The sequence below is a fragment of the Macaca nemestrina genome, chromosome 15 (assembly GCF_043159975.1).
Source record: "Macaca nemestrina isolate mMacNem1 chromosome 15, mMacNem.hap1, whole genome shotgun sequence".
NCBI classification, from domain to species: Eukaryota; Metazoa; Chordata; class Mammalia; order Primates; family Cercopithecidae; genus Macaca; species Macaca nemestrina.
In genome coordinates this window covers 1,081,979-1,105,046 of record NC_092139.1, presented here as the reverse complement: position 1 = coordinate 1,105,046, position 23,068 = coordinate 1,081,979, and the positions used below count along the sequence as shown (strand labels likewise).

The 23,068-nt window shown below is 57.4% G+C and overlaps 1 protein-coding gene across 1 annotated transcript; it reads right to left on the bottom strand.

Annotated features, from left to right (window-relative positions):
* Window positions 1–8,484: 8,484 nt before the first annotated feature.
* Window positions 8,485–21,345, bottom strand: LOC105470480 (stathmin 3). Its single transcript, XM_011722524.2, has 5 exons — window positions 21,197–21,345; window positions 12,846–12,941; window positions 12,349–12,524; window positions 10,748–10,939; window positions 8,485–10,188 (listed from the first exon to the last, which is right to left on the bottom strand). The coding sequence occupies exons 1-5, from the start codon at window positions 21,213–21,215 to the stop codon at window positions 10,129–10,131; spliced, it is 543 nt and encodes a 180-aa protein (XP_011720826.1). The 5' UTR covers window positions 21,216–21,345; the 3' UTR covers window positions 8,485–10,128.
* Window positions 21,346–23,068: the final 1,723 nt, after the last annotated feature.

The following is a 23,068-nucleotide window of genomic DNA, read 5'->3' as shown; positions in this document are numbered from 1 at the left end:
GGAGGCCGAGGTGGGAGGACCACTTGAACCTGGTAGGAAGAGGCTGCAGTGAGCTGAAATTGTGCCATGGCACTCTAGCCTGGGCAACAGAGTGAGACTCTGTCTCAAAAAGTAAATAAATAATAAGATAAAATAAATGTTGACTGCAGGCCGGGCACAGTGGTTCACGCCTGTGATCCCAGCACTTTGGAGGCTGAGATGGGCGGATCACCTGAGGTCAGGAGTGCAAGAACAGCCTGGCCGACGTGGTGAAATGCCGTCTCTACTAAAAATACAAAAATTAGCTAGGCGTATACCTGTAGTCCTGGCTACTCAGGAAGTCAAGGCAGGAGAATCGCATGAACCAGGGAGGTGGAGGTTGCAGTGAGCTGAGATCACGCCACCACACTCCATCCAGCCTGGGTGTCAGAATGAGACTCCATCTCAAAGCAAAAACAAACAGATGGGACCCTCGGTGTGTCCTTAGGGCATGATGGTTGAGGTATACTGCTGGTCCTCTCGTGAAAGAAAACAAGAGCTGACTCTGTGCCTACTGGAGAAAGCACTCCCTACATCAACCACAGTCAAAACCTCGCTCCCCCAGGGACGGTGGCTGCCAGCGTGGGGCCTTGGTAGCACCCATGTGGAATCACAGTGTTGTTGACAGCTCTGGGGTCTTGTACAAATGCCAGATCCTCCCATTTGGTTTCCTTATGGGAAGGATCGCAGTATTATAATACACGGGCGTGTGCAAGGGATCATTATACCCTTTCCTCTTTTTTTGCTTTCTTTTTTTTTTTTTTTTTTTTTTTTTTTTGAGACGGAGTCTTGCTGTGTCACCCAGGCTGGAGTGCAGTGGCCGGATCTCAGCTCACTGCAAGCTCCGCCTCCCGGGTTCACGCCATTCTCCGGCCTCAGCCTCCCGAGTAGCTGGGACTACAGGCGCCCGCCACCTCGCCCGGCTAGTTTTTTTTTTTTGTATTTCTTAATAGAGACGGGGTTTCACCGTGTTAGCCAGGATGGTTTCGATCTCGTGACCTCGTGATCCGCCCGTCTCGGCCTCCCAAAGTGCTGGGATTACAGGCTTGAGCCACCGCGCCCGGCCTTTTTGCTTTCTTTGAGACAGTTTCACTTTCGTCACCCAGGCTGGAGTGCATGGCGCGATCTTGGCTCACTGCAGCCTCCGCCTCCTGGGTTCAAGTGATTTTCCTGTCTCAGCCTTCTGAGTAGCTGGGATTACAGGTGCCCGCTACCAGGCCTGACTAATTTTTGTGTTTTTGGTAGAGACAGGGTTTCCCCAAGTTGGTCAGGCTGCTCTTGAACTCCTGGCCTCAAGTGACCCACCCACCTCGGCCTCCCAAAGTGTTGGGATTTCAGGCATAAGCCACCAGGCCCGGCCTTCCTTTCTTTTTAAAATTAATCTTTGTTAAAAAATACTCTTGGCCAGGCGCGGTGGCTCAAGCCTGTAATCCCAGCACTTTGGGAGGCTGAGACGGGCGGATCACGAAGTCAAGAGATCAAGACCATCCTGGCTAACAAGGTGAAACCCCGACTCTACTAAAAAATACAAAAAAAAACTAGCCGGGCGAGGTGGCGGGCACCTGTAGTCCCAGCTACTCGGGAGGCTGAGGCAGGAGAATGGTGTAAACCCAGGAGGCGGAGCTTGCAGTGAGCTGAGATCCAGCCACTGCACTCCAGCCCAGCCAACAGAGCGAGACTCCGTCTCAAAAAACAAAACAAAAAACAAAAAAAAACCTCTTATTTTTTATTTAATTGTAACACTCCTAGATCCTGAAAGCAGATACACACTTTTTTTTATCGGTCTGATTCTTTTCATTGCTTCAGGCCTTAGAGGACATTGTCCAATATTAGATAAAAGTTTAATGAGAGGCCGAGCGCGGTGGCTCAAGCCTGTAATCCCAGCACTTTGGGAGGCTGAGGTGGGCGGATCACAAGGTCAGGAGATCAAGACCATCCTGGCTAACACGGTGAAACCCCGTCTCTACTAAAAAATACAAAAAACTAGCCGGGCGAGATGGCGGGTGCCTGTAGTCCCAGCTACTCTGGAGGCTGAGGCAGGAGAATGGCATAAACCCGGGAGGCAGAGCTTGCAGTGAGCTGAGATCCGGCCACTGCACTCCAGCCTGGGTGACAGAGCAAGACTCCGTCTCAAAAAAAAAAAAAAAAAAAAAAAAAAAAGTTTAATCGGGTTTACTTCTACTTTAATGGAGATGGCTGAATATCTCTTCCACTTGGCTGCTCCTTTATAATAAACTGACGAACATACAAATCGTACTGAGTTCTGTGAGACATTCTAGTAAGTCATCTAACCTGAAGAGTAGGTTGTGGGAACCCCTGATTTAGAAAGCCCAGTGGTCGTGAATATAAGTGGCTCTGGACTGGCTCCTGGGGTCTGAAGTGTGGACAGTCTGTTAGGACTGAGCCCTTGTAATTTGTAGGATCTGACACAGGAAGGCAGTGTCCGAATTTAGCTGTATTATATTGGACACCCAGTTAGCGTTTGGAGAATTGGAGAATCGGTTGCTGGTGTAGAAAAATACCAAATATTTTATGTCAGGGGAGTGAAAGAAAAACCAAAACCCATACACTTTTAAGGAAAGCAAGTGACGGCATTTGCTACCAATGATAAAATTTGAGCTTTGAAGTAAGAATAAGAAATTTGCCGGCCGGGCGCGGTGGCTCAAGCCTGTAATCCCAGCACTTTGGGAGGCCGAGACAGGCGGATCACAAGGTCAGGAGATCGAGACCATCCTGGCTAACATGGTGAAACCCCGTCTCTACTAAAAATACAAAAAAAAACTAGCAGGGCGAGGTGGCGGGCGCCTGTAGTCCCAGCTACTCGGGAGGCTGAGGCAGGAGAATGGCGTAAACCCGGGAGGCGGAGCTTGCAGTGAGCTGAGATCCGGCCACTATGCTCCAGCCTGGGCGACAGAGCAAGACTCCGTCTCAAAAAAAAAAAAAAAAAAGAAATTTGCCATTGTGCCCGGGCCAGGAAAAAAAAAAAGAATTTTGCCATTGTGAGGGCGAAGGTTTCCCAGTACTTTCTGATGAGCTTGATGGTGATATTAACAAATAACTTTTTTTTTTTTTTTTTTGAGGCGGAGTCCCGCTCTGTCACCCAGGATGGAATGCAGTGGTGCAATCTCAGCTCACTGCAAGCTCCACCTCCCGGGTTCAAGCGATTCTCCCGCCTCAACCTCTCGAGTCGCCGGACTACAAGTGTGTGCCACCACGCCCAGATAATTTTTGTATTTTTAGTAGACACAGGGTTTCACCATGTTGCCCAGAGTGGTCTCAAACTCCTGACCTCAGGTGATCCACCCACCTCGGCCTCCTAAAGGTGAGAGGCCTTGCTGGGATTACAGGCTGAGCCACCGCACCTGGCCTCTTGCCCTCTGCCCACCTCAGCCTCTTGTCCTTGTGTTTTGCCGTGATGCAATGAACATGTCTTACATTTGTAACCAGAAAAAAAGGTTATGTAACAATGCCTGTCCTGTTTTTCCCAGAGTAGACATTATGAAGATTAAAAAAATGTGAAAGTGGGCCGGGCGCGGTGGCTCAAGCCTGTAATCCCAGCACTTTGGGAGGCCGAGACGGGCGGATCACGAGGTCAGGAGATCGAGACCATCCTGGCTGACACGGTGAAACCCCGTCTCTACTAAAAAATACAAAACAACTAGCCGGGCGAGGTGGCGGGCGCCTGTAGTCCCAGCTACTTGGGAGGCTGAGGCAGGAGAATGGCGTGAACCCGGGAGGCGGAGCTTGCAGTGAGCCAAGATCACGCCACTGCACTCCAGCCTGGGCGGCAGAGCGAGACTCTGTCTCAAAAAAAAAAAAAAAAAAAAAGTGAAAGTGTTTTGAAAATAATAAACTATGCTATACACACAAAGTTTTAGTGACTAGAAATACAAGTCTATTGTTTGTTGAGACAGGGCCCTGCTCTGTCTCCCAGGCTGTGTGGCACAATCATGGCTCACTACAGTCTTGAACTCCTGGGCTTAAGCGATCCTCCCACCTCAGCCTCCAGAGTAGCTGGGACTACAATCGAGCACCACCACACCTGGCTAATGTTTGTATTTTTTGTAGAGATGGGGTTTCACCATGTTGCCCAGACTGGTCTCAAACTCCGGGCTCAGGCATTGCTCGTACCTCAGCCTCCCAAAGTGGTGGCATCACAAGTGTGAGCCACTACACTCGGCTGAGTTTCTGTTGTTTTGAGCCACTTCATTTGTGGTACTTCTTTTTTTTTTTTTTTTTTTTTTTTTTGAGGCGGAGTCTCGCTCTGTCACCCAGGCTGGAGTGCAGTGGCGCGATCTCGGCTCACTGCAAGCTCCGCCTCCCGGGTTCCCGCCATTCTCCTGCCTCAGCCTCCCGAGTAGCTGGGACTACAGGCGCCGCCACCACGCCCGGCTAATTTTTTTTGTATTTTTAGTGGAGACGGGGTTTCATTGTGTTAGCCAGGATGGTCTCAATCTCCTGACCTCGTGATCCGCCCATCTCGGCCTCCCAAAGTGCTGGGATTACAGGCTTGAGCCACCGCGCCCGGCCCATTTGTGGTACTTCTTACAGCAGTCACAGGAAACTAAGCAACTGCAGAACATCAAAATTGTTTTTCTTCAGCAAAAGGAGAAGTGCTGGTGGTTGGCAGCAGCTTTTCCTATGCCCACTTCTGCACGGCCACACCTTTGACTGCCTGAAGAGTGCACAGCAGGCTGAGGGGAGCAACTGGTTGAGTCAGGCCTCTGCTTGTGCCGTATCCCCACCTGCTTTGCTGGACACCCCTGTTTTGGGGGCACCCACTGCTGCCCCAGACACCAAGCAAGCACCAGCTGTGTGCAAAACATACAGGGTCACAGTCTTGGCACGTTTTGTGCTGCTATAACAGAATGCCACAGACTGGGTAATTTAATACGGAACAGAAATTCATTTTCTCAAAGTTTTGGAGGCTGGGAAGTCCAAGAGCAAGGGGCCATCAGGTCAGGGCCTGGTCTCTGCTTCCACTATGGCGCTTTGTCCACCGTGTCCTCACGTGGTCAGAGAGAGCCGGCTCCCGGGAGCCCTTTTAATGGAGCAGAACACTGCTGCACTGCGGCTTAAGTTTCCAGTCACTCCAGGCAGACTGTCTGATGTGGTTTTGTAATATGTTCACAGACTGGCCAGGCACTGTAGCTCACACCTTTAATCCCAGCACTTTGGGAGGCTGAGGCGGATGGATCACCTGAGGTCAGGGGTTCAAGACCAGCCTCACCAGCATGGTGAAACCCCATCTCTACTAAAAATACAAAATTAGCCAGGTGTGGTGACACGTGCCTGTAATCCCAGCTACTCGGGAGGCTGAGGCTGGAGAATCGCTTGAACCCAGGAGGTGGAGGTTGCAATGAGTCGAGATCATGCCATTGCACTCCAGCCTGGGCAACAAGAGCGAAACTGTCTCAAAAAATAAAATAAAATAAAATGCATTCACAAGGCCGGGCATGGTGCCTCATGCTTGTAATCCCAGCTACTTGGGAGACTGAGGCAGGAGAATCACTTATAACCTGGGAGTTGGAGGTTATAGTGAGCTGAGATCATACCACTGCACTCCAGCCTGGGCAACAAGAGTGAAACTCTGTCTCAAAAAAGTAAAATAAGGCTGGGCGCGGTGGCTCACACCTGTAATCCTAGCATTTTGGGAGTCCAAGGCGGGTGGATCACTAGGTCAGGAGTTCGAGACCAGCCTGGCCAACATGATGGAACCCCATCTCTACCAGCCTGGCCAACATGGGGAAACCCCATCTCTACTAAAAATACCAAAATAAGCCAGATGTGGTGGTGCGTGCCTGTAATCCCAGCTATTCAGGAGGCTGAGGCAGGAGAATCACTTGAACCCAGGAGGCAGAGGTTGCAGTGAGCCAAAATTGTGCCATTGTTCTCCAGCCTGCGCGACAGAGCGAGACTCTGTCTCTGAATAAATAAATAAATAAAATAAGAAAATAAAATATGTTCACATCCTTTGACATTCCTCACCTCAAAAGCTGGAACCCAACTCCCTCCTAAGCGGGAGTCTTCTCAGTGACTCGCTTCTAACAGCAGAACTTACGTGGCTTCCCACACTCAGAGGATACTGGGTTCCTCCCAATATCCCCCCACCCAGCGACCCCCACGCAGGTCGCTGGCTCTGGGGGATCCAGAACCATGTTTCAAGGACACTCCAGGCAGCCCCTGGATCGTCCATGTGGTGAGGAATGAAGGCCTCCTGCCTGCAGCCTTGGGAGGTAGCCTTCTCAGAAGAGGATGCCCCAGCCCCTGCCCAGCCTTCACATGGCCAGGACCTCAGCCAGCGTCCTGACTGCAACATCATGAGCGACCCCGAGCCGGAAATCCCCAGCTTTCATACTCCTGACTTATGGGGACTGACAGATAATGTTCATTGTTAATTAAGGGGTGACTTGTCACACACAATAGGTCACTAAACAGCTCTGTCTGGCCTCCCAGGAGGAGCCTGCCTTTCCTTTTCTTCATGGGAAAAGTGTGATCAGTTTGTGAAGGAGTCTCTGCCCCCAGTTGATGCCCGAGGCTCCACCTGGCGACCATCACACGCTCCGTCTGCCCCTCTGGCGACTGTCACAAGCACCGTCTGCCCCTCAGTGCCTTGCCAGGCCCCCAGCCTGTGATCAGCCTGGTCTTGTGGGAGGCCAAGGCCCACTTGTGTTCATGTGTAGTGTGTGTGTCTGTGTGCCCGTGCGTGCCCAGGATACAGGGATGCCATATACAAGTGCTTTCAATGTTGTGTGGCGTGCATGCATCTGTGTGCCCAGGATACAGGGATGCTGTATACAAACACTTTTTTTTTTTTTTTTGAGACAGTCTCGCTAAGTTGCCCAGGCTGGAGTGCAGTGGCGCGATCTTGGCTCACTGCAAGCTCTGCCTCCTGGGTTCATGCCAGTCTCCTGCCTCAGTCTCTGGAGTAACTGGGACTACAGGCACCCGCACCACGCCTGGATAATTTTTTCTTTTTTTTTTTTTTGAGACGGAGTCTCACTCTGACGCCCAGGCTGGAGTGCAGTGGCATGACCTTGGCTCACTGCAACCTCCGCCTCCCAGGTTCAAGCGATTTTCCTGCCTCAGCCTCCCACATAGCTGGGATTATAGGTGCCCGCCACCACGCCCAGCTAATTTTTTTTTTTTTTTTTTTTTTGAGACAGAGTCTTGTTCTGCCGCCCAGGCTGGAGTGCAGTGACATGATCTCGGCTCACTGCAGCCTCTGCCTCCTGGGTTCAAGCGATTCTCCTGCCTCAGCCTCCCGAAGAGCTGGGACTACAGGCACCTGCCACCACGCCCGGCTAATTTTTTGTATTTTTTAGTAGAGATGGGGTTTCACCGTGTTAGCCAGGATGGTCTCGATCTTCTGACCTCGTGATCCACCCGCCTCGGCCTCTGAAAGTGCTGGGATTACAGGCGTGAGCCACCGTGCCCGGCCAATTTTGTATTTTTAGTAGAAACGGGGTTTCACCATGTTGGTCAGGCTGGTCTTGAATTCCTGACCCCAGGTGATCCGCCCACCTCAGCCTCCCAAAGTGCTGGGATTACAGGCCTGAGCCACCACACCCGGCCCAGAATGTCTTTTTACTTTTTATTACTCCATCCCCCATCCTGGGTCCAGACCTGTGATAGTGAACAACCGGCTGTCTAGAGGTGAGTGGGGCGAGTGGGGCAAGTGGGGTGAGTGGGGTGAGTCCAGAGAACAGTGAGGTGCAGCCCCAGGGGTCTCGTAGCACCCGCCCCCATGTCAGGAAGTCCCACAGTCTAGAGGCTCCAGCCTCAGAGGCAGACATAGGACCTGCCCTTTCCTCCTGAGCAGCGGGCCAGAGTCCTGAACAACAGGAAGCCACTGAGGAGAGCTCTGCCCTGAGGGAGGGCAGGGGGCCCCCGCCAGCCCCACCCCCAGCAGCGGGCCCTCCCCCCATCACCCTGATGCCTCACCCCTTGGATTCCAGAGAGGAAAGTGGGCTTTTGTGTAGTTTACATGCTCATATCTTTTTTTTTTGAAACGGAGTCGCCCAGGCTGGAGTGCGGTGGCACGATCTCCGCTCACTGCAAGCTCCGCCTCCCAGGTTCCCGCCATTCTCCTGCCTCAGCCTCCTGAGTAGCTGGGACTACAGGCGCCCGCCACCACGCCCGGCTAATTTTTTGTATTTTCGGTAGAGACGGGGTCTCACCATGTTAGCCAGGATGGTCTCGATCTCCTGACCTCGTGATCCGCCCGCCTCGGCCTTCCAAAGTGCTGAGATTACAGGCGTGAGCCACCACACCCGGCCTGACATGCTCATATGTTAAAATCACCGCTGTCACTAGAACAATTCATAATCATGGTGATAAAATAAGATTTATAACCAGCTTCAGTCAGGAGATACACAGAGCAGATCCTCACTCCCAGACAGGGAGCCTGCAGCTGCCCCCGAGCCCACAGGTGCCCACAGGACACACACAGACAGTTCAACCATGTCTTAAACACACAGGTGTTTATTGTTCATTTGATTTAATTTTTAAGTTCACTTTACTACGTGGATGAGATGGGTGCATATTACACTAGGCTTTCGCTATGAGAGCTGCCACCGTGAGGAGAATCCCAGCCCTCAGTTCTGCTTCCCTTTCTGAGTCCCACAAAAGCCACATGTGGGCAGCCTTGGGTTCCCATCCCAGCTGGCTGCTCCCTCTGGGGCTGTCTCGGTGGGGAGAGGGAGACGGGGCAGTGGGTCCCTGCTGACCCCTGAGCCCTGCAGGGGTCAGGATCCTCCTATAGTCCCTGGTGTGGCCCTGGAAGACGCTGGCAGTGCCTGCCCAAGGCCTCCCGCAGGATGGAAGCTGAGGGCCCTGGCTCTGGGTCCTAAGAGAACTCAGCTGCCCCCTTCACATTTTACAGCAATGGGCCAGGCAGCAGCTTTGGGATGGGGCTTCCGTGGGGAAGTGGGGGATGCTGCAGTGGTACAAAGACAGCCTCCCCTACCCCCGTCCTCCAGATGACCGTCCTCCAAGGCCAGCACTGGGCATCCAAGGGAGAGAAGGAACCCAGCCCAGAAGGTGTGGGCAGGAGAGGCCTGGAGTCAGGCCTCGACCCACAGCCCCCTCTGGGTGCTGAGTGGGAAGGGTGTGGGGGGTGGCTTGTGAACCTTACCCGCTGCCCTTCCAACCCTGGATCTGTGGGCAGCAGTCCCACAAAATCCCCCTTAGGGCTCCCTGAGGAGGACTTGTGGCTGCCACTTCCACCAGGGCAGAGGGCACAGGAGGGGCCAGCACTCCAAAGGGCTCTAGGCCGGGTCTTTCAAGGACATCCGCAAAGCCCTGGTGGGGAGGGCGGCGGGGCTGTCTCACCGAGGCGCCTGGGCCAGAGGCTCTTTGGAACTCTTGCACTGCTGAGTGGGGGACTGTCCATGCTGCCCACAACCTCTAGACCACGGCAGCCTGCTCATGGCCCCCTGGCAGAGAATGCCCACTCCCCAGCAGACTCAGGGCAGGCCGCCAACCGCAGGCTTCCAGGAAGGCCCAGGGTGTCCACCTCAGGCCAGGTGGTCTCAGAGGACCCCTGTGCAACCACATTAAGGAGAGCTGCAGCCCCCACCCACCTGCCTGCCAGTTCAACAAGCTCCCCGCTTAACACGCAGGCTCCCAGTCACCATCACCCCCCCTCCCCCGTTGCCCCTCCCGCATGGGGAGCCCCTTCCCCTTGGAAAGACAGCAGGTACCGTAGCCTCGCCTGTTGGCCAGGGGCGCCGGCTCAGAGGACCTGCCCTGACCTGCACATGCTGACCAGACAGCCCAGTGTAAGGACCCGCGATCCCACGCCACCGCCCTGTGGTTACCACGGTCACCACCACCTCTCTCACAAGGCCCCCGGGGGACCCAGCCTCGCCCGGCCTGGTGTCTGCACCGAGGGACCGCGTCTCACGCCCGGTGGCTCCTGCAGGGGAAGCCGTGGTCAGCGACTCACCACGAGGACAGGGCGGGGCGGCTGAGTGCAGAAGAGAAGCATGAAGCTGGGGCGTGGGTGGGGGAGGAGGAACAAAAGTTGCATCTAGACAGAGGTGAACGAAACAAAACCGAAACCCGAACGTGTTCTGTCGCAGGATGGGCGCCGCCCGTCCCGGGCCCTTAGCCCGACATCTCCTCTCGCTGCTCCTTGTTCCTGCGCACCTCGGCCGCGTGCAGCTCCTGCGGGACACGGGGCGGGAGGGCCTGAGGGCGGCGGTGGCTTGGGGTGACTCCGGGAACCCGCAGGCGCGCAGGCCTTGGCGCCCTGACACCCGCCCGGCCTCATCTGGGCTGGCCTCCGGCAGGACCCTGAATTGAGGGGGCGGGAGCACCGGGGAGGCCGAGAGCAGGGCCGGGGCCCAAGGACGGGTTTCCAGGGAGCTGGCTGGGCCCCGCTTCTAGCTAGTACCGGAGCCGAGCTTCCTCCAGAGCACTTTCAATATAATGAATTTAGCCATTTATTATTGCGGCTAGTGACTGTCCCACCAGGGGCAGACTCTGGACCTGCTTCTTGCGCTGCTGGGGACGCCCAGTAAACACAGGATGAGCCCCCGACCCCCACCCCAGCGCAGGGCCTCCGGGTCCCCGGCCCCGCTCTGCGCCCCTCCGAGCTCCGCCCGAGCCCCGCCCCCGCCCAGTGCCCCGCCCCGCCCCCGTCCAGTCCAGTCCCGCTCCTCCAAGCTCCGCCCCCTCCCCGCCTTCTGCCCGCCCCGAGCCCCGCCCGGCCCCGCCCCCGCACCTTCTCGCGCAGCCGCTCGCGCAGTGCGGCCAGGTGCGCCTCGCGGATCTCCTTGCTGAGCTCCATCTTGTAGTTGAGCTTCTCCTCCGCCTGCCGGCTGAAGTTGTTGTTCTCCTCCAGTGCCTTGTGCAGCACCTCGCGCTCGTGCTCGCGCCGCTCCGCCAGCTGCTTCAGCACCTGCGCCTCCTGCGTCTGTGCGGGGCGGGCGGGCGCGCGTGAGCGGCGACCCCGGGCCCTGCCAGGCCGGACTCCTCCTCCCTGCTCTCCGCCTCCCGCCCGGCGCCCGCTCGCCTCACCCGGCGCCTCCACCTGCCCAGGCCTCAGTGGGTGCCGGGACCCCCGGGCGCTGCCCTGTGGTCGGGGCAGGGCCAGGGGGTCGCGCTCCGCCGCCCCCGCCCCTGCCTCGCGCGCGGGTCCCGCGGTTCTGGCTGCGCCCAGGGCCCCCGCCGTGTCCTGCCGCCACTGCACACCCTGCACTGCGCGTCTCCGCCTCCAAGGACCAGCAGCGCAGGAAACCCTAACCTTGTGGGCGGTCTCAGCTTTCTTCCTCAGACATCCGCCCACTGAGCAGAGGAGCTGCTTGTTACACACCGGGTTCCGAGCTCCCAATTAGGTGCCCAGGAGCGGAGGAAGGGTCCCCAGGGGTGCTGGGGGAGGGGCCGGCTGGCGACCCCTGGAAGGAGAGCAGAGCAGCAGAACCCGTGCCAACGAGCCAGTCCCTACTAGTCAGCCCTGCGAACCCTGGTCCCTGGTCTCACCAGGAAGGGAACAGAGCCGCCTCCCCTGCCCAGTGCGTTGGCCTCCAGGGTGGCACTCCCAAAAAGGACATTTTTATCTCTGTTCCAGTCTCAGAGGGGCTGGTGGGAGGGGAGGCTGCAGGGAGGGGACCTGGAGCCCACACCCACCTCTCCCGGGGCCCCTCAGCCCTCCAGCAAGCCTCAGGGTCTTCATATGAGGCCCTCCTCCTGCTTCTCTGTCTGGGAGAGGGATGCCCCACCCGACGTCCCCAGGGCCCCTCTGGGGACCATCCCCTAGCATCCTGCTGGCCATGACAAGGGTGCCTCCCACTGCCACCAGAGGCTCCTGCTCCTTCCAGCTGGCCGCCGCCTCGGAACCCTTCCTCCTCTCCCTCCCATTCTTTTTTGTTTTTTGAAATGGAGTCTCGCCCTGTTGCCCAGGCTGGAGTGCAGTGGTGCAGTCTCAGCTCATGCATCCTTCACGTCTTGGGTTCAAGCAATTCCCCTGCCTCAGACTCCCTAGTAGGTGGGATTACAGGTGCGTGCCGCCACACCTGGCTAATTTTTGTATTTTTAGTAGAGACGGGGTTTCACCATGTTGGCCAGGCTGGTCTTGAACTCCTTAGCTCAAGTAATCTGCCTACCTCAGCCTCCCAAAGTTCTGGGATTACAGGCGTGAGCCACCGCACCCGGCCTCTCCTCATCCCATTCCTATCTCTCAGGAAGTGGCCCAGGGAGCCACAGCCCCTCCCGCCCCAGGCGGAGGTGCTGACCAAACCCCCCGGGAGCACCCTGTGTCTTGCAGGCCCTGTCCCCGTGGGCCACCTCCGTCGAAACTCCTGGGGGGGTGGGAGGACTCCTTGCCTTCCTCCGCTCCTCAGCTGCCTCCAGCCGCTTTTGCAGCTCCTCCAGGGAGGTGTCCTTCTTCTTGGGTGGAGAGGAGAGCATAGGGCTCTCTGGGGACAGGTCAGAAGGGGACTTGAGGATGACCTCGAAGCTCTGGCCAGAGGCCCGCTTGTCCAGCTGCTTCACCTCCATGTCTGCAAGACCAGAGTAGAGCTTCAGAGGCCCGGCCAGAGCATGGCGTGGGCTGAGCGGGATGCTCCCGGCACACATCCAACCCCAGGGCTGGGTGAGAGCAGGTGGCTGCTCCCACAGGAATCCCAGGCCTCAGCCCCCAGGATGGGCCCCTTCCCCCCAGAACCTCCCTGTCCGGAGGCAGCCAGGCTGGGAGTTCAGAGACTCTGGGAGGCCAGGGAAAAGGTGAGGTGGGCAGGCACTGCAGGGTAGGGCTAACTTTTTGTACTTTTAGTAGAGATGGGGTTTCACCCTGTTAGCCAGGATGGCAGCCGGGCACTCACCCCCATACTGGTAGATGGTGTTGGGGTGCGGCTGTGTGTAGAAGCAGGAGCAGATGAGTGACAGCACCGACAGCTCCTTCATCTTCTCCTTGTAAGCTGTGGGCACAAGGCTAGGCTGAGCAAGCACCACTGGGGCCTGCCCACCTGGGGCCCCGTTTTTCCCTCCCCATGGCTGCCTCTGGCATGTCTCTGTGAGACGCGGAGCTGCCCAGCACGCTCTCGTGTGTCTCCACACCGCCGGCCCCTTCGTCTCTCCTCCAGCTCTCTTGCGTCCAGACGCTGGCGCTGTCTCCATGGTGTGCCCCCTGCTCTGTCTCTCTCGCCTTCCGCCTCTCCCCGCTTTTCCTCTGTCTCGGCATTAATGTCTGTCCCATCTTGCACACTGACTTGTTTCTCCATCCTTCTCCCTGCCTGCTGTGGTCTGAATGTTTCCATTCCCCAAAACTCATGTGTTGAAATAGTAACCCCAAGGTGCCGGTATGTGGAGGTGGGGCACTGGGAGGGAATTAGGCCATGAGGATAGAGCCGTCCTGAGTGGTCCCAGAGGGGGGCTTCAGAGAACTCCCTCACCCTTCCATCATGTGAGGACACAGCCAGAAGATGCCACCTGTCTATGTACCAGGAGGCGAGACCTCTCCAGGCACCAAAGCTGCCGGCACCTTGATCCTGTACTTTCTGGCCTCCAGAGCTGTGGGAAGTAAGTTCCTGTCGTCTATAAACCACTCAGTCTCAGGTACCCGCACAGACTGACAAAGTCCCTGCCTCTGCCTGTCTGGGTCTCTGTTTACCTTCTGTCTGTCTGACTCTGTCACTGTCGTCGTATCTTTCCGTGTCTCGGGGGTAGCCCCTGACTCTGTCTCTTTCTCTGAGTGCATCTTTCTGTAATTCCTTGTCACTGTGTGTCTTTCTGACCCTTACCTCCCTCTGCGCCATTACTTCCCTCTCCCCTCCTCCTCCCTCCCGCTCCCTTACCAGCTCAAGCAGGCAAGAGTAACTCATGACGGGACCAGCACAGAGGCAAACCCTCTGCGGGCAGCACTTTCCTGGGCTGTAAACCTGGATGAAGCCCTCAGACCCTCCTTTCTCCTTCCTGATGATCGTGTGGTCACCCCGAGATGAAGCCAGGCCCTCTCCAGGCACATGCTCTCTGCCCATTTAGGGCTGGGCTTGGGCCACTGATGCCACCAAGAACCAAGGGAGGGCAGCTGTCCAGTCAGCCCCACAGCCAGGCCTCTTGCCCATTCAGGTCAAACAAGTGCCCACCAGCCAGTGTCCCTGCTGCCCAACCCAAACCAGAAGTAAGCCGGGCTGCTGCAGCCGTGTGCCCTGTCAGGGGAAGGGGAAGGTGTCTGCTCTCGCAGTGAACATAATTTAGCTCTTTTGGTCTATTCAGGGCGAGCCTCGCTCCTAAACAGACACTCTGGCCCGGTTTCTCACTAGTGCTCAACAATCATCTTGGCTGGGCGCAGTGGCTCACAACTGTAATCCCAGCACTTTGGAAGGCCGAGGCAGGTGGAACACCTGAGGTCAGGAGTTTGAGACTAGCCTGACCCACATGGTGAAACCCGATCTCTACTAAAAATACAAAAATTAGCCAGGCGTGGTGGCAGGCACCTGTAATCCTAGCTACCTGAGAGGCTGAGGCAGGAGAATCGCTTGAACCTGGGAGGCGGAGGTTGCAGTAAACCAAGCTCGTGCCATTGCACTCCAGCCTGGGCGACAGTGAGACTCTGTCTCAAAACAGAAAGAAAAAGAAAGAGGGAGAGGGAGAGAGAGGGAGAGGGAGAGAGAGAGAGACAGAGAGAGAAGGAAATGAAGAGAGGAGGGAGGGAGGGAGGGAAAGAGGGGAGGGGAGACAAAGGGAGACACAGGGCGGAAGTAATCAACTTTTCATGGTGAGCTGGGTCTTCCTGTGACAGTGCAGGGAACAGTCTGTCCTGGTCTAAATTTCCTAGTGACCTACACTTTTCTGGACAGAGCAGCACAGAGCCCAAGAGGGTGTAAGGAGGAACAGAAAGGAATCCCAGGGTGGACAGGCCCGTGTGAGAGCCTCTGGGGGAAGGATGGAGCCTTTGAGCCAGGAAGCGGGAAGCGAGGCAAAGCTACCTGTCTTGCTTATCGTCTTCAGGGAGGGAAGTGGAGGGGGACCGGGTGAGGAAGCCTCACAGGGGACTTTGACCTGACTTGTCAAATTTTATTTTATTTTATTTTTTCCTTTTTGAGACAGAGTCTCACTCTGTCGCCCAGGCTGGAGTGTAGTGGTGCGATCTCGGCTCACTGCAACCTCCACCTCCCGGGTTCACGCCATTCTCCTGCCTCAGCCTCCCGAGTAGCTGGGACTACAGGCGCCCGCCACCGCGCCCGGTTAATTTTTTTTGTACTTTTAGTAGAGATGGGCTTTCACTGTGTTAGCCAGGACGGTCTCGATCTCCTGACCTTGTGATCCGCCCACCTTGGCTTTCCAAAGTGCTGGGATTACAGGCGTGAGCCACCACGCCCGGCCATCAAGTTTTATTTTTTCACATGCAAAATCCATTCATGTGTTTTTTTATTAAAAGTTAATTTATTTTATTTTGAGACAGTCTTGCTCTGTCGCCAGGCTGCAGCACAGTGGCGCGATCTTGGCTCACCGCAACCTCCACCTCCCAGGTTGAACCGATTCTCCTGCCTCAGCCTCCCGAGTAGCTGGGACTACAAGCGACTGCCATGCCTGGCTAATTTTTGTAGTTTTAGTAGAGATGAGGTTTCACCATGTTGGCCAGAATGGTCTTGATCTCCTGACCTCATGATCCGCCCGCCTCAGCCTCCCGAAGTGCTGGGATTACAGGTGTGAGCCACTGCACCTGACCTACTTTATTTTTTAGAGACAGGACTGTACTCCATTACCCATGCTGGAGTGTAGGGCGCAGCTGTGCAGTTCACTGCAGCCTTGAACTTCTGGGCTTGACTGATCCTTCCACCTCAGTAGCTGGGACTGCAGGTGCACGCCAGCACACCAGCTTTTTTTTTTTTCTTTTTTCAATCTCAGCTCACTGCAAATTCCGCCTCCTGGGTTCAAGAGATTCTCCTGCCTCAGCCTCCTGAGTAACTGGGATTACAGGCACGTGCCACCATGCCCGGCTAATGTTTGTGTTTTTAGTAGAGACGGGTTTCGCCATGTTGGTCAGGCTAGTCTCAAGCCGCCGCGCCCGCCCGGCCTACACACCAGCTTTAAAAAAAAAAATGTCGTAGTGGTACCGAGGCCGGGCGCAGTGGCTCATGCCTGTAATCCCAGCACTTTGGGAGGCCAACGTGGGCGGATCACGAGGTCAGGAGTTCAAGACCAGCCTGACCAACATGGTGAAACCCCATCTCTGCTAAAAATACAAAAATTAGCCGGGCAAGGTGGCAGGCACCTGTAGTCCCAGCTACTCGGGAGGCTGAGACAGGAGAATCGCTTGAACCTGGGAGGCAGAAGTTGCAGTGAGCTGAGATTTCGCCACCACACTCCAGCCTGGGTGACAGAGTGAGACTCCATCTCAAATGTATATGTATATATAGTAGTGCTGTGTTGCCCAGGCTGGTCTTTTTTTTTTTTTTTTTTTTTTGAGACGGAGTCTCGCTCTGTCGTCCAGGCTGGAGTGCAGTGGCCAGATCTCAGCTCACTGCAAGCTCCGCCTCCCGGGTTTACACCATTCTCCTGCCTCAGCCTCCCAAGTAGCTGGAACTACAGGCGTCTGCCACCTCGCCCAGCTAGTTTTTTGTATTTTTTTAGTAGAGACGGGGTTTCACCGTGTTAGCCAGGATGGTCTTGATCTCCTGACCTCGTGATCCGCCCGTCTTGGCCTCCCAAAGTGCTGGGATTACAGGCTGGAGCCACTGCGCCCGGCCGCCCAGGCTGGTCTTGAACTCCTGGCCTCAAGGGATCCTCCCACCTCAGCCTCCCAAAGTACTAGGATTATAGGTGTGAGCCACAGTACCTAGCCGATTAAAAATTAATTTTAAAAAGGAGGATGTGATGAGGGAGTTAGAGGGTGTGCCAGCCACGTGTTCCACAGCAGCAGGTCAGGAGACGTTGGGGACATTTAGAGGAGCTGAGGAGGTGGCCAGCCCTGTACTCAGGAGGGCAGGGGAGGGAGAGAGCAAGAGGGAGTTTGGGCTGGGGCAGAACACACCCGGGTCCTGAGAGAGGATAGGAAGGCAGGGACATGGCCCCTCCAGGCCTGACTCTGCCAGCAACCAGCTCCCTGTCAGCAGACTCCAGGCCCCCATCCTTCAGATCATCCTTCCTTATCATATATCCAAAACTCTGAATGTGGCCAGGCGCAGTGGCTCACGCCTGTGATCCCAGAACTTTGAGAGGCTGAGGCAGGAGGATAGCTTGAGAACAGGAGTTTGAGACCAGCCTAGGCAACATGGTGAAACCGCATCTCTACTAAAAATACAAAAATTAGCCGGGTATGGTGGCACACGCCTGTGGTCCCAGCTACTCAGGAGGCTGAGGCATGAGAATCACTTGAGCCTGGAAGGCGGAAGTTGTAGTGAGCGGAGATCGCGCCACTGCGCTCCAGCCTGGGCAACACAGCGAGACTGTCTCAAAAAACAAAAACCGGAATGTGTTTACCATAAAGGTCAGAAAACGTGATTAACAGCTGCTCGAAAGCCCCTGTCTCCCCTGAGCCCGTGGGAGTGAGGCCTACCCTGTGGTCTGGCTACAGGGAGGAAGGGCAGGCAGATTGGAGGGGGCAGGAGAGCAGGTCAGGAATTGGCCAACTCTGGAGAGAGCGACCAAGAGGAAGTCTGCACCCAGGGCAGGGCTGGCCAGGAGCGAGGTGGGACATTGGACCAGTATTTTCAGAGCTGGTGAGGCTTAAAGAGCATGTCTACGGCCTCTTATTGCAGAGGGAGGATGCCGAGGCCCCAGACCCATCCAGGCCACCTCTTCACAGACACAGCGGGTGCCAGGGAAGCTCCTGCCCAGAGCCTCGAGGCATTGCTCCCAATCTCTCTCTCTCTTTCTTTTTTCTTTTCTTTTTTTTCTTTCTTTAGACGGGGTCTCGCTCTGTCACCCAGGCTGGAGTGCAATGGCACAGTCTCGGCTCACTGCAACCTATGCCTCCCCAGTTCAAGTGATTCTCCTGCCTCAGCCTCCCGAGTAGCTGGAATTACAGGCGCATGCCACCACGCCCAAATAATTTTTTGTATTTTTAGTAGAGATGAGGTTTCACCATGTTGGCCAGGCTATTCTTAAACTCCTGACCTCAGGTAATCCACCCACCTCGGCCTCTCACAGTTCTGGGATTACAGGTGCGAGCCGCCGCGCCTGGCACCTCTGTCTCTCTTTTTTTTTTTTTTTTTGAGACGGAGTCTCGCTCTGTCGCCCAGGCTGGAGTGCAGTGGCCGGATCTCTGCTCACTGCAAGCGCCGCCTCCCGGGTTCACGCCATTCTCCTGCCTCAGCCTCCGGAGTAGCTGGGACTACAGGCGCCCGCCACCTCGCCCGGCTAGTTTTTTGTATTTTTTTTTTTTTAGTAGAGACGGGGTTTCACCGTGTTAGCCAGGATGGTCTCGATCTCCTGACCTCGTGATCCGCCCGTCTCGGCCTCCCAAAGCCCTCTGTCTCTTTTGATTCCCTTCTTTCTCACTCACCTCCCATCTTTCCCCTTCACTGACTTCAGGGAGTTACAAACGATTCTTGCCATGAGCTGGGCTGGTTTTGTCTCCCTGCTTCTCTTTGTACTAAACATTAGATACCGAGGAAATGCGGATTGGCCTTTTGGATGATTCGTCAGCAGGAGTCAGAAAAAGGTACCTGGTTGGCCTCAAGCAGCAGCTATAGTGGTGCCCACTCCCAGGGTCACAGCAGCTATAGTGGTGCCCACTCCCAGGGTCACAGCAGGCTATAGTAGTGCCCACTCCCAGGGTCACACCTTAAAGCCACGCCTCCCTCCTGCCCAGCTGGGTGCCCTTATCAGCCCTCCTTCTTCTTCTTCTTCGTCTTCCTCTTCTTTCTTTCTTTCTTTTTTTCCAGAAGGAGTTACTCCTCTTGCTGCCCAGGCTGGGGTGCAATGGCACAATCTCAGCTCACTGCAGCCTCCCCCTCCCTGGGTTCAAGCAATTCTCCTACCTCAGGCTCCCAAGTAGCTGGGATCACAGGAATGTGTCACCACACCTGGCTAATTTTGTACTTTTAGCAGAGAGAGAGGTTTCACCATGTTGGCCAGGCTAGTCTCGAACTCTTCACCTCAGTTTATCCGCCAGTCTCAGCCTCTCAAAGTGCTGGGATTACAGGCGTGAGCCACCCTATCAGCCTCACTTCTACCCTCACTTCTACCCTCAGAGGAGGAATGGAGGCTCAGAGCGGGCAAGTGTTCCACCCAGCATCACACAGCGCGCCGGGTGAGAGCCTGGTCATGAGCCTGGGCCTGACTGCAGGCTCCTGTTGGGAGCTCACGGAGATGGGGGTCTGTCCAGAACTGAGAGGCCAGGGGACCACAGTGGCCTCCGACCCCTGGAGGGCCCTGGAGGCTGCTGCTGGCTCCCACCCGGGGCAAATGGAGGTCACTGTCACCCAGGCTGCCTCTCATGGTGCCAGGAGCCCAGCAGGGCGGGAGCCACCAGCCGATTTGCCTTACCCTGGGCAGGAAACTCAGAAATGTGGCTACACATTCAGGCTGCCTGGCTTGCGGTGAGCACTCATCTCTTATCAGGCAAGCAGCCAAGCACCTTTCCTGAAATATTGAGGCCTCGGAACAAGCCCCAGGGGAGGTGCCAGCACTGTCATCTCTACCCAGATAAGGAAACCCAGGTCCTGAGAGGTTATGCAGCTCCCACAAGACCACACAGCTGGCGGAGGTCAGACTCTGGGTTGCAGAAGGATAATGTGAGCAGAGACCACAAAAGAGTGAGGAGCGGCATACCCAGATGCCCAAACGGCCTCCCTTTCCCAGCTCAGCACCAGGAACCGAGCCCGTGGGGAGGGACCGTCAGGGAAAGGCTGTCAGGAAGGGCAGGAGGCGGCCCTGGAGAGGACAGAGCTGCCCTCAGAGGCCGGAGGGGAAGTCCCCTCCGCTGAGAGCCTCCCAGGATCCCTGGGGGTGTCCGGGAGGAGGCGGAGGGAGGAGGCGCAGATGGACAGGACTCCCAGAGAGGGTGGGGAGGTGTGGTCGGTGACACACACGGTCCCCTCCTGGCAGGTGCTGAAGTCACCTGGAGCCTCCAAGCCCGTGGGGCCTGAGGGGCGGGGTCAGGTCGGGCACGCGTGGGTGGGCGGAGTTCTGCGCCCGGAGCCAAGGCGGGCACTGGGGAGAGAACAAGTCAGCTCGGGAGGGGACCACGGGGACCCGTCCCGGGGCGGAAGAAAAGGTGGGAGGGAGTGCGGCCGTGGGCGGAGGCGGCGATGGGAAGAAGGTGGGGCCCTTCGTCCCGTCCTCCCGAACGCCGGGCGGGTTCTGCGGCCTCGGGGCAGAGCAGAGCGTTTCGGGAAGGCCGGGCCTCGCGTCCTCGCGCCCGGGGTCGCCCGGCAGCTCCCCTGCGTCCAGAATCCCCCCACCCCAGGCCTGCGCCCGCCCCTTCGCCTGAGCTCCGCGCGGGATGGGCCGGGAGGCCGGGGTGGGCGCTACCTTCGAAGGCGGTGGGTCCGCCCCGTGGAAGGCGACGGGGGCGGGAGGGGCGGACCCCTCTGGTCTCCGGAGGGCTTGGGAATCGCAGTCGCCCCTCCCCCATCCGGGCCCCGCGGCGCAAAGGGCAGTGGCTTTTCCGGCCCGAGCAGGTGGCCCGGGCGTCGCGAAGGGTGGTCCCCCAGGCCTCAGCGGTGTGGGGGAGGGCGCGGTCCCCCTCACTCCGGGCTCGTCCGGGCCTGGCCCGCCCCGCTCGCTCAGCGCCCCCTCCAGCCCCTGCGCTCCACTGGCGCGGGGAGCGCCGGGCCCCCGGCTGGGGCTTTGGCAGAGGGTCCCACCCTCTCCCCGCCTTCCCGCGAAGGCTCAGGCGGACCCAGATCTCGGGTCGCCGGACGCCCCAGGGACTCCGCCCGCACATCGCGAGCGCGCCCACCCGGTCACGAGCCCACGCCCGGGTCTCGGAGCCACCCTGCGGCAGTCCCGCCCTGCGTGCACGCGGGTCCCCCGGGGCGAGGCGCCCCCGCTCGACGTCCGGTCCCGAGCGCTCCCTGGCGCGGAGCCTCGCAGCCCAGCGCCCCACCAGCCCCGCCGGCGCCGCAGACCCCAGCCTCGGGCGGGTCCGACCCAGGCTTGCAATGCGCAGGGTGGGAGAAGGGGAAGCGGCGTCCGCAGCCGGCCCCTGCCCCAGGCGAGGCCAGACGAGGCCTCTGCTCAGACCCCGCCGCCCTAGAAAGCCCGCGGCCCGGGAGCCTACCCGAAATGGTGCTGGCCATGGTGCTGGTGGCGTTTGGGCCTGCAGAGGCTGGAGAGGCGCGAGTGGCGGCCGGAGCTGCAGACGGCTAGTGCTGCAGTGCCGGGGAGGGGAAGGGAGGGGAGGGAGCGAGGGCGGGCGGGAGGCGGGCGCGGCGGGAGAGAGAGAGGGAGAGGGAGCGGGAGGGGGGAAGAGAGAGAGAGTTGGGGGAAGGAGGGAGGGAGAAAGGGTTGAGGGAAGGAGAGAGAGAGACTGCGGGGGCGGGAGGAGGGAGGGAGGAAGAGAGAAAGGAGCAAGCACCTGGCTTCGGGGGGAGCCGCGGCCCTCAGAGGGAGAGGGCGGAGGGGGGTGCGAACTGCAACAAGACCCCCACCCTCCAACCGCTCATGGGAGGACAGCTGCTATCCCAACTTGGCTTTGTGAGGCCTGAGGGTGGGGTGGGGGTGGAGATGAGCTCCCATTCCCCAGGGCAGGCGGGGCAGGGGCAAGGCAGGAGGGGCAGTTCCCACCCATGGGGTGGGGCTGCAGAGCCCTTCGCGGAGGCTGCTGTAAGCTGGGCTGGTGCCAACGGGGTCCAGGTCTGTGCCTGCCATCAGAGAGGATGCCATGGCCACAGGGGTGGGCGCTGGCCTGGAGGCCTCCAAGGGGCATCTCCCGTGAGCCCAGGGGATGGGCAGGATCTGAGCAGAGAAGAGTGAAAGTGGAGGGGTGAGGCCAGAACAAAGGCTTTGCGGTGAAACAGAGGTGGGCTCCCGCCTCGGCTCTGATGTTCACTCGCTGTGTGGCCCAGGCCAAGGGCAAGCGTCTGACCTCACTGGATCTTTGTTTCTCAGGGTAAGATGAGACAATGAGGCCCCTAGATGATGGAGGAGGGGTGCCAGGGTTGTGTGCACTTAGTGAGTGGGGGGCAACCTATCCTGCCCCTGTCCTCGTAACTCCCAAACGGAAAGCCTGGCAGACAAATGGAGCATCATTCCCATTGCAGGGATGGAGCCACCGAGGCAGGGAGAAGTGCTTTGCCCTACAAACAACTAAGTCATAGGGCCAGGAGCAAAACCTTGAAAACCTCAGCAGACTCGCAGAGCCATGAGGCTGGCTTAGCAACACAAAAGCCGGGGGCAAGCCTCAGCTCTAGCAGTGCGCTGGGAGTACCCAAGGCCCATCACATCCTAGGGTGGCCTGGAGAGTCCTGACCCCTGGTGTGCAAGCCAGCATCGTCCCCGAGACTGTGAGTCTGGTGGAGGTGATGCCCAGGAGGGTGACACTGTGTGGCTCAGAGGTACCCTTAAGACAGGAGGATCATCAGGCAGGCCCTGACCTCATCACAGGAGCCCTTTAAAAGCAGTTTCCTTTGCCTGGTTGAAGAAATTGGGGGATCAAAGCAAAGAAGGTTCTCTGCTGTTGAGACGAGGGGACACGTGGCAAGGATCTGAGAACTGCTCCCGGCCAACAGCCAGCAAGACGACAAGACCTTAACCGCAAGGAAGTGAGTTCTGCCAACAAGAAGAGAATGGGCTTGGAGGCAGGTTTGACCCCAGGGCCTCCACACAATAACTCAGCCCAGCTGCCCACTTGGTTTCAGCCTTGGGATACTAAGAATTAGGAGGTAATAAATGAGGGTTGTTTTAAGCTGTTGGGTTTGTGGTGATTTGCTATGAAACCATATCGAACTAATATACACACAGAGGTGCTGGCCTCTGGGCTATTCCTAGGAACCCACCTAGGAAGGAGGAGGAAGGGCGGAGAGGCACACAGAGCTGCCCACCACAGCAGCCGCGTCCTCCCTGTTGGCCACCACAGTGGCAGTTGGGGATGGTCAGCATCCTTCAGGCAGACTCCAGCCCTGGGTGCTGGAACTCAGGTACTAAGGATCAA

Bases quoted from the DNA above. Each gene is read 5' to 3' on its own strand.
- LOC105470480 (XM_011722524.2), bottom strand. The intron at 12,525-12,845 runs GTGAGTGCCCGG...CTGGTCTTGCAG, and splicing joins CACCATCTACCAGTATGGGG to ACATGGAGGTGAAGCAGCTG. The intron at 10,940-12,348 runs GCAAGGAGTCCT...CGCCCCGCACAG, and splicing joins CAGCTGAGGAGCGGAGGAAG to ACGCAGGAGGCGCAGGTGCT.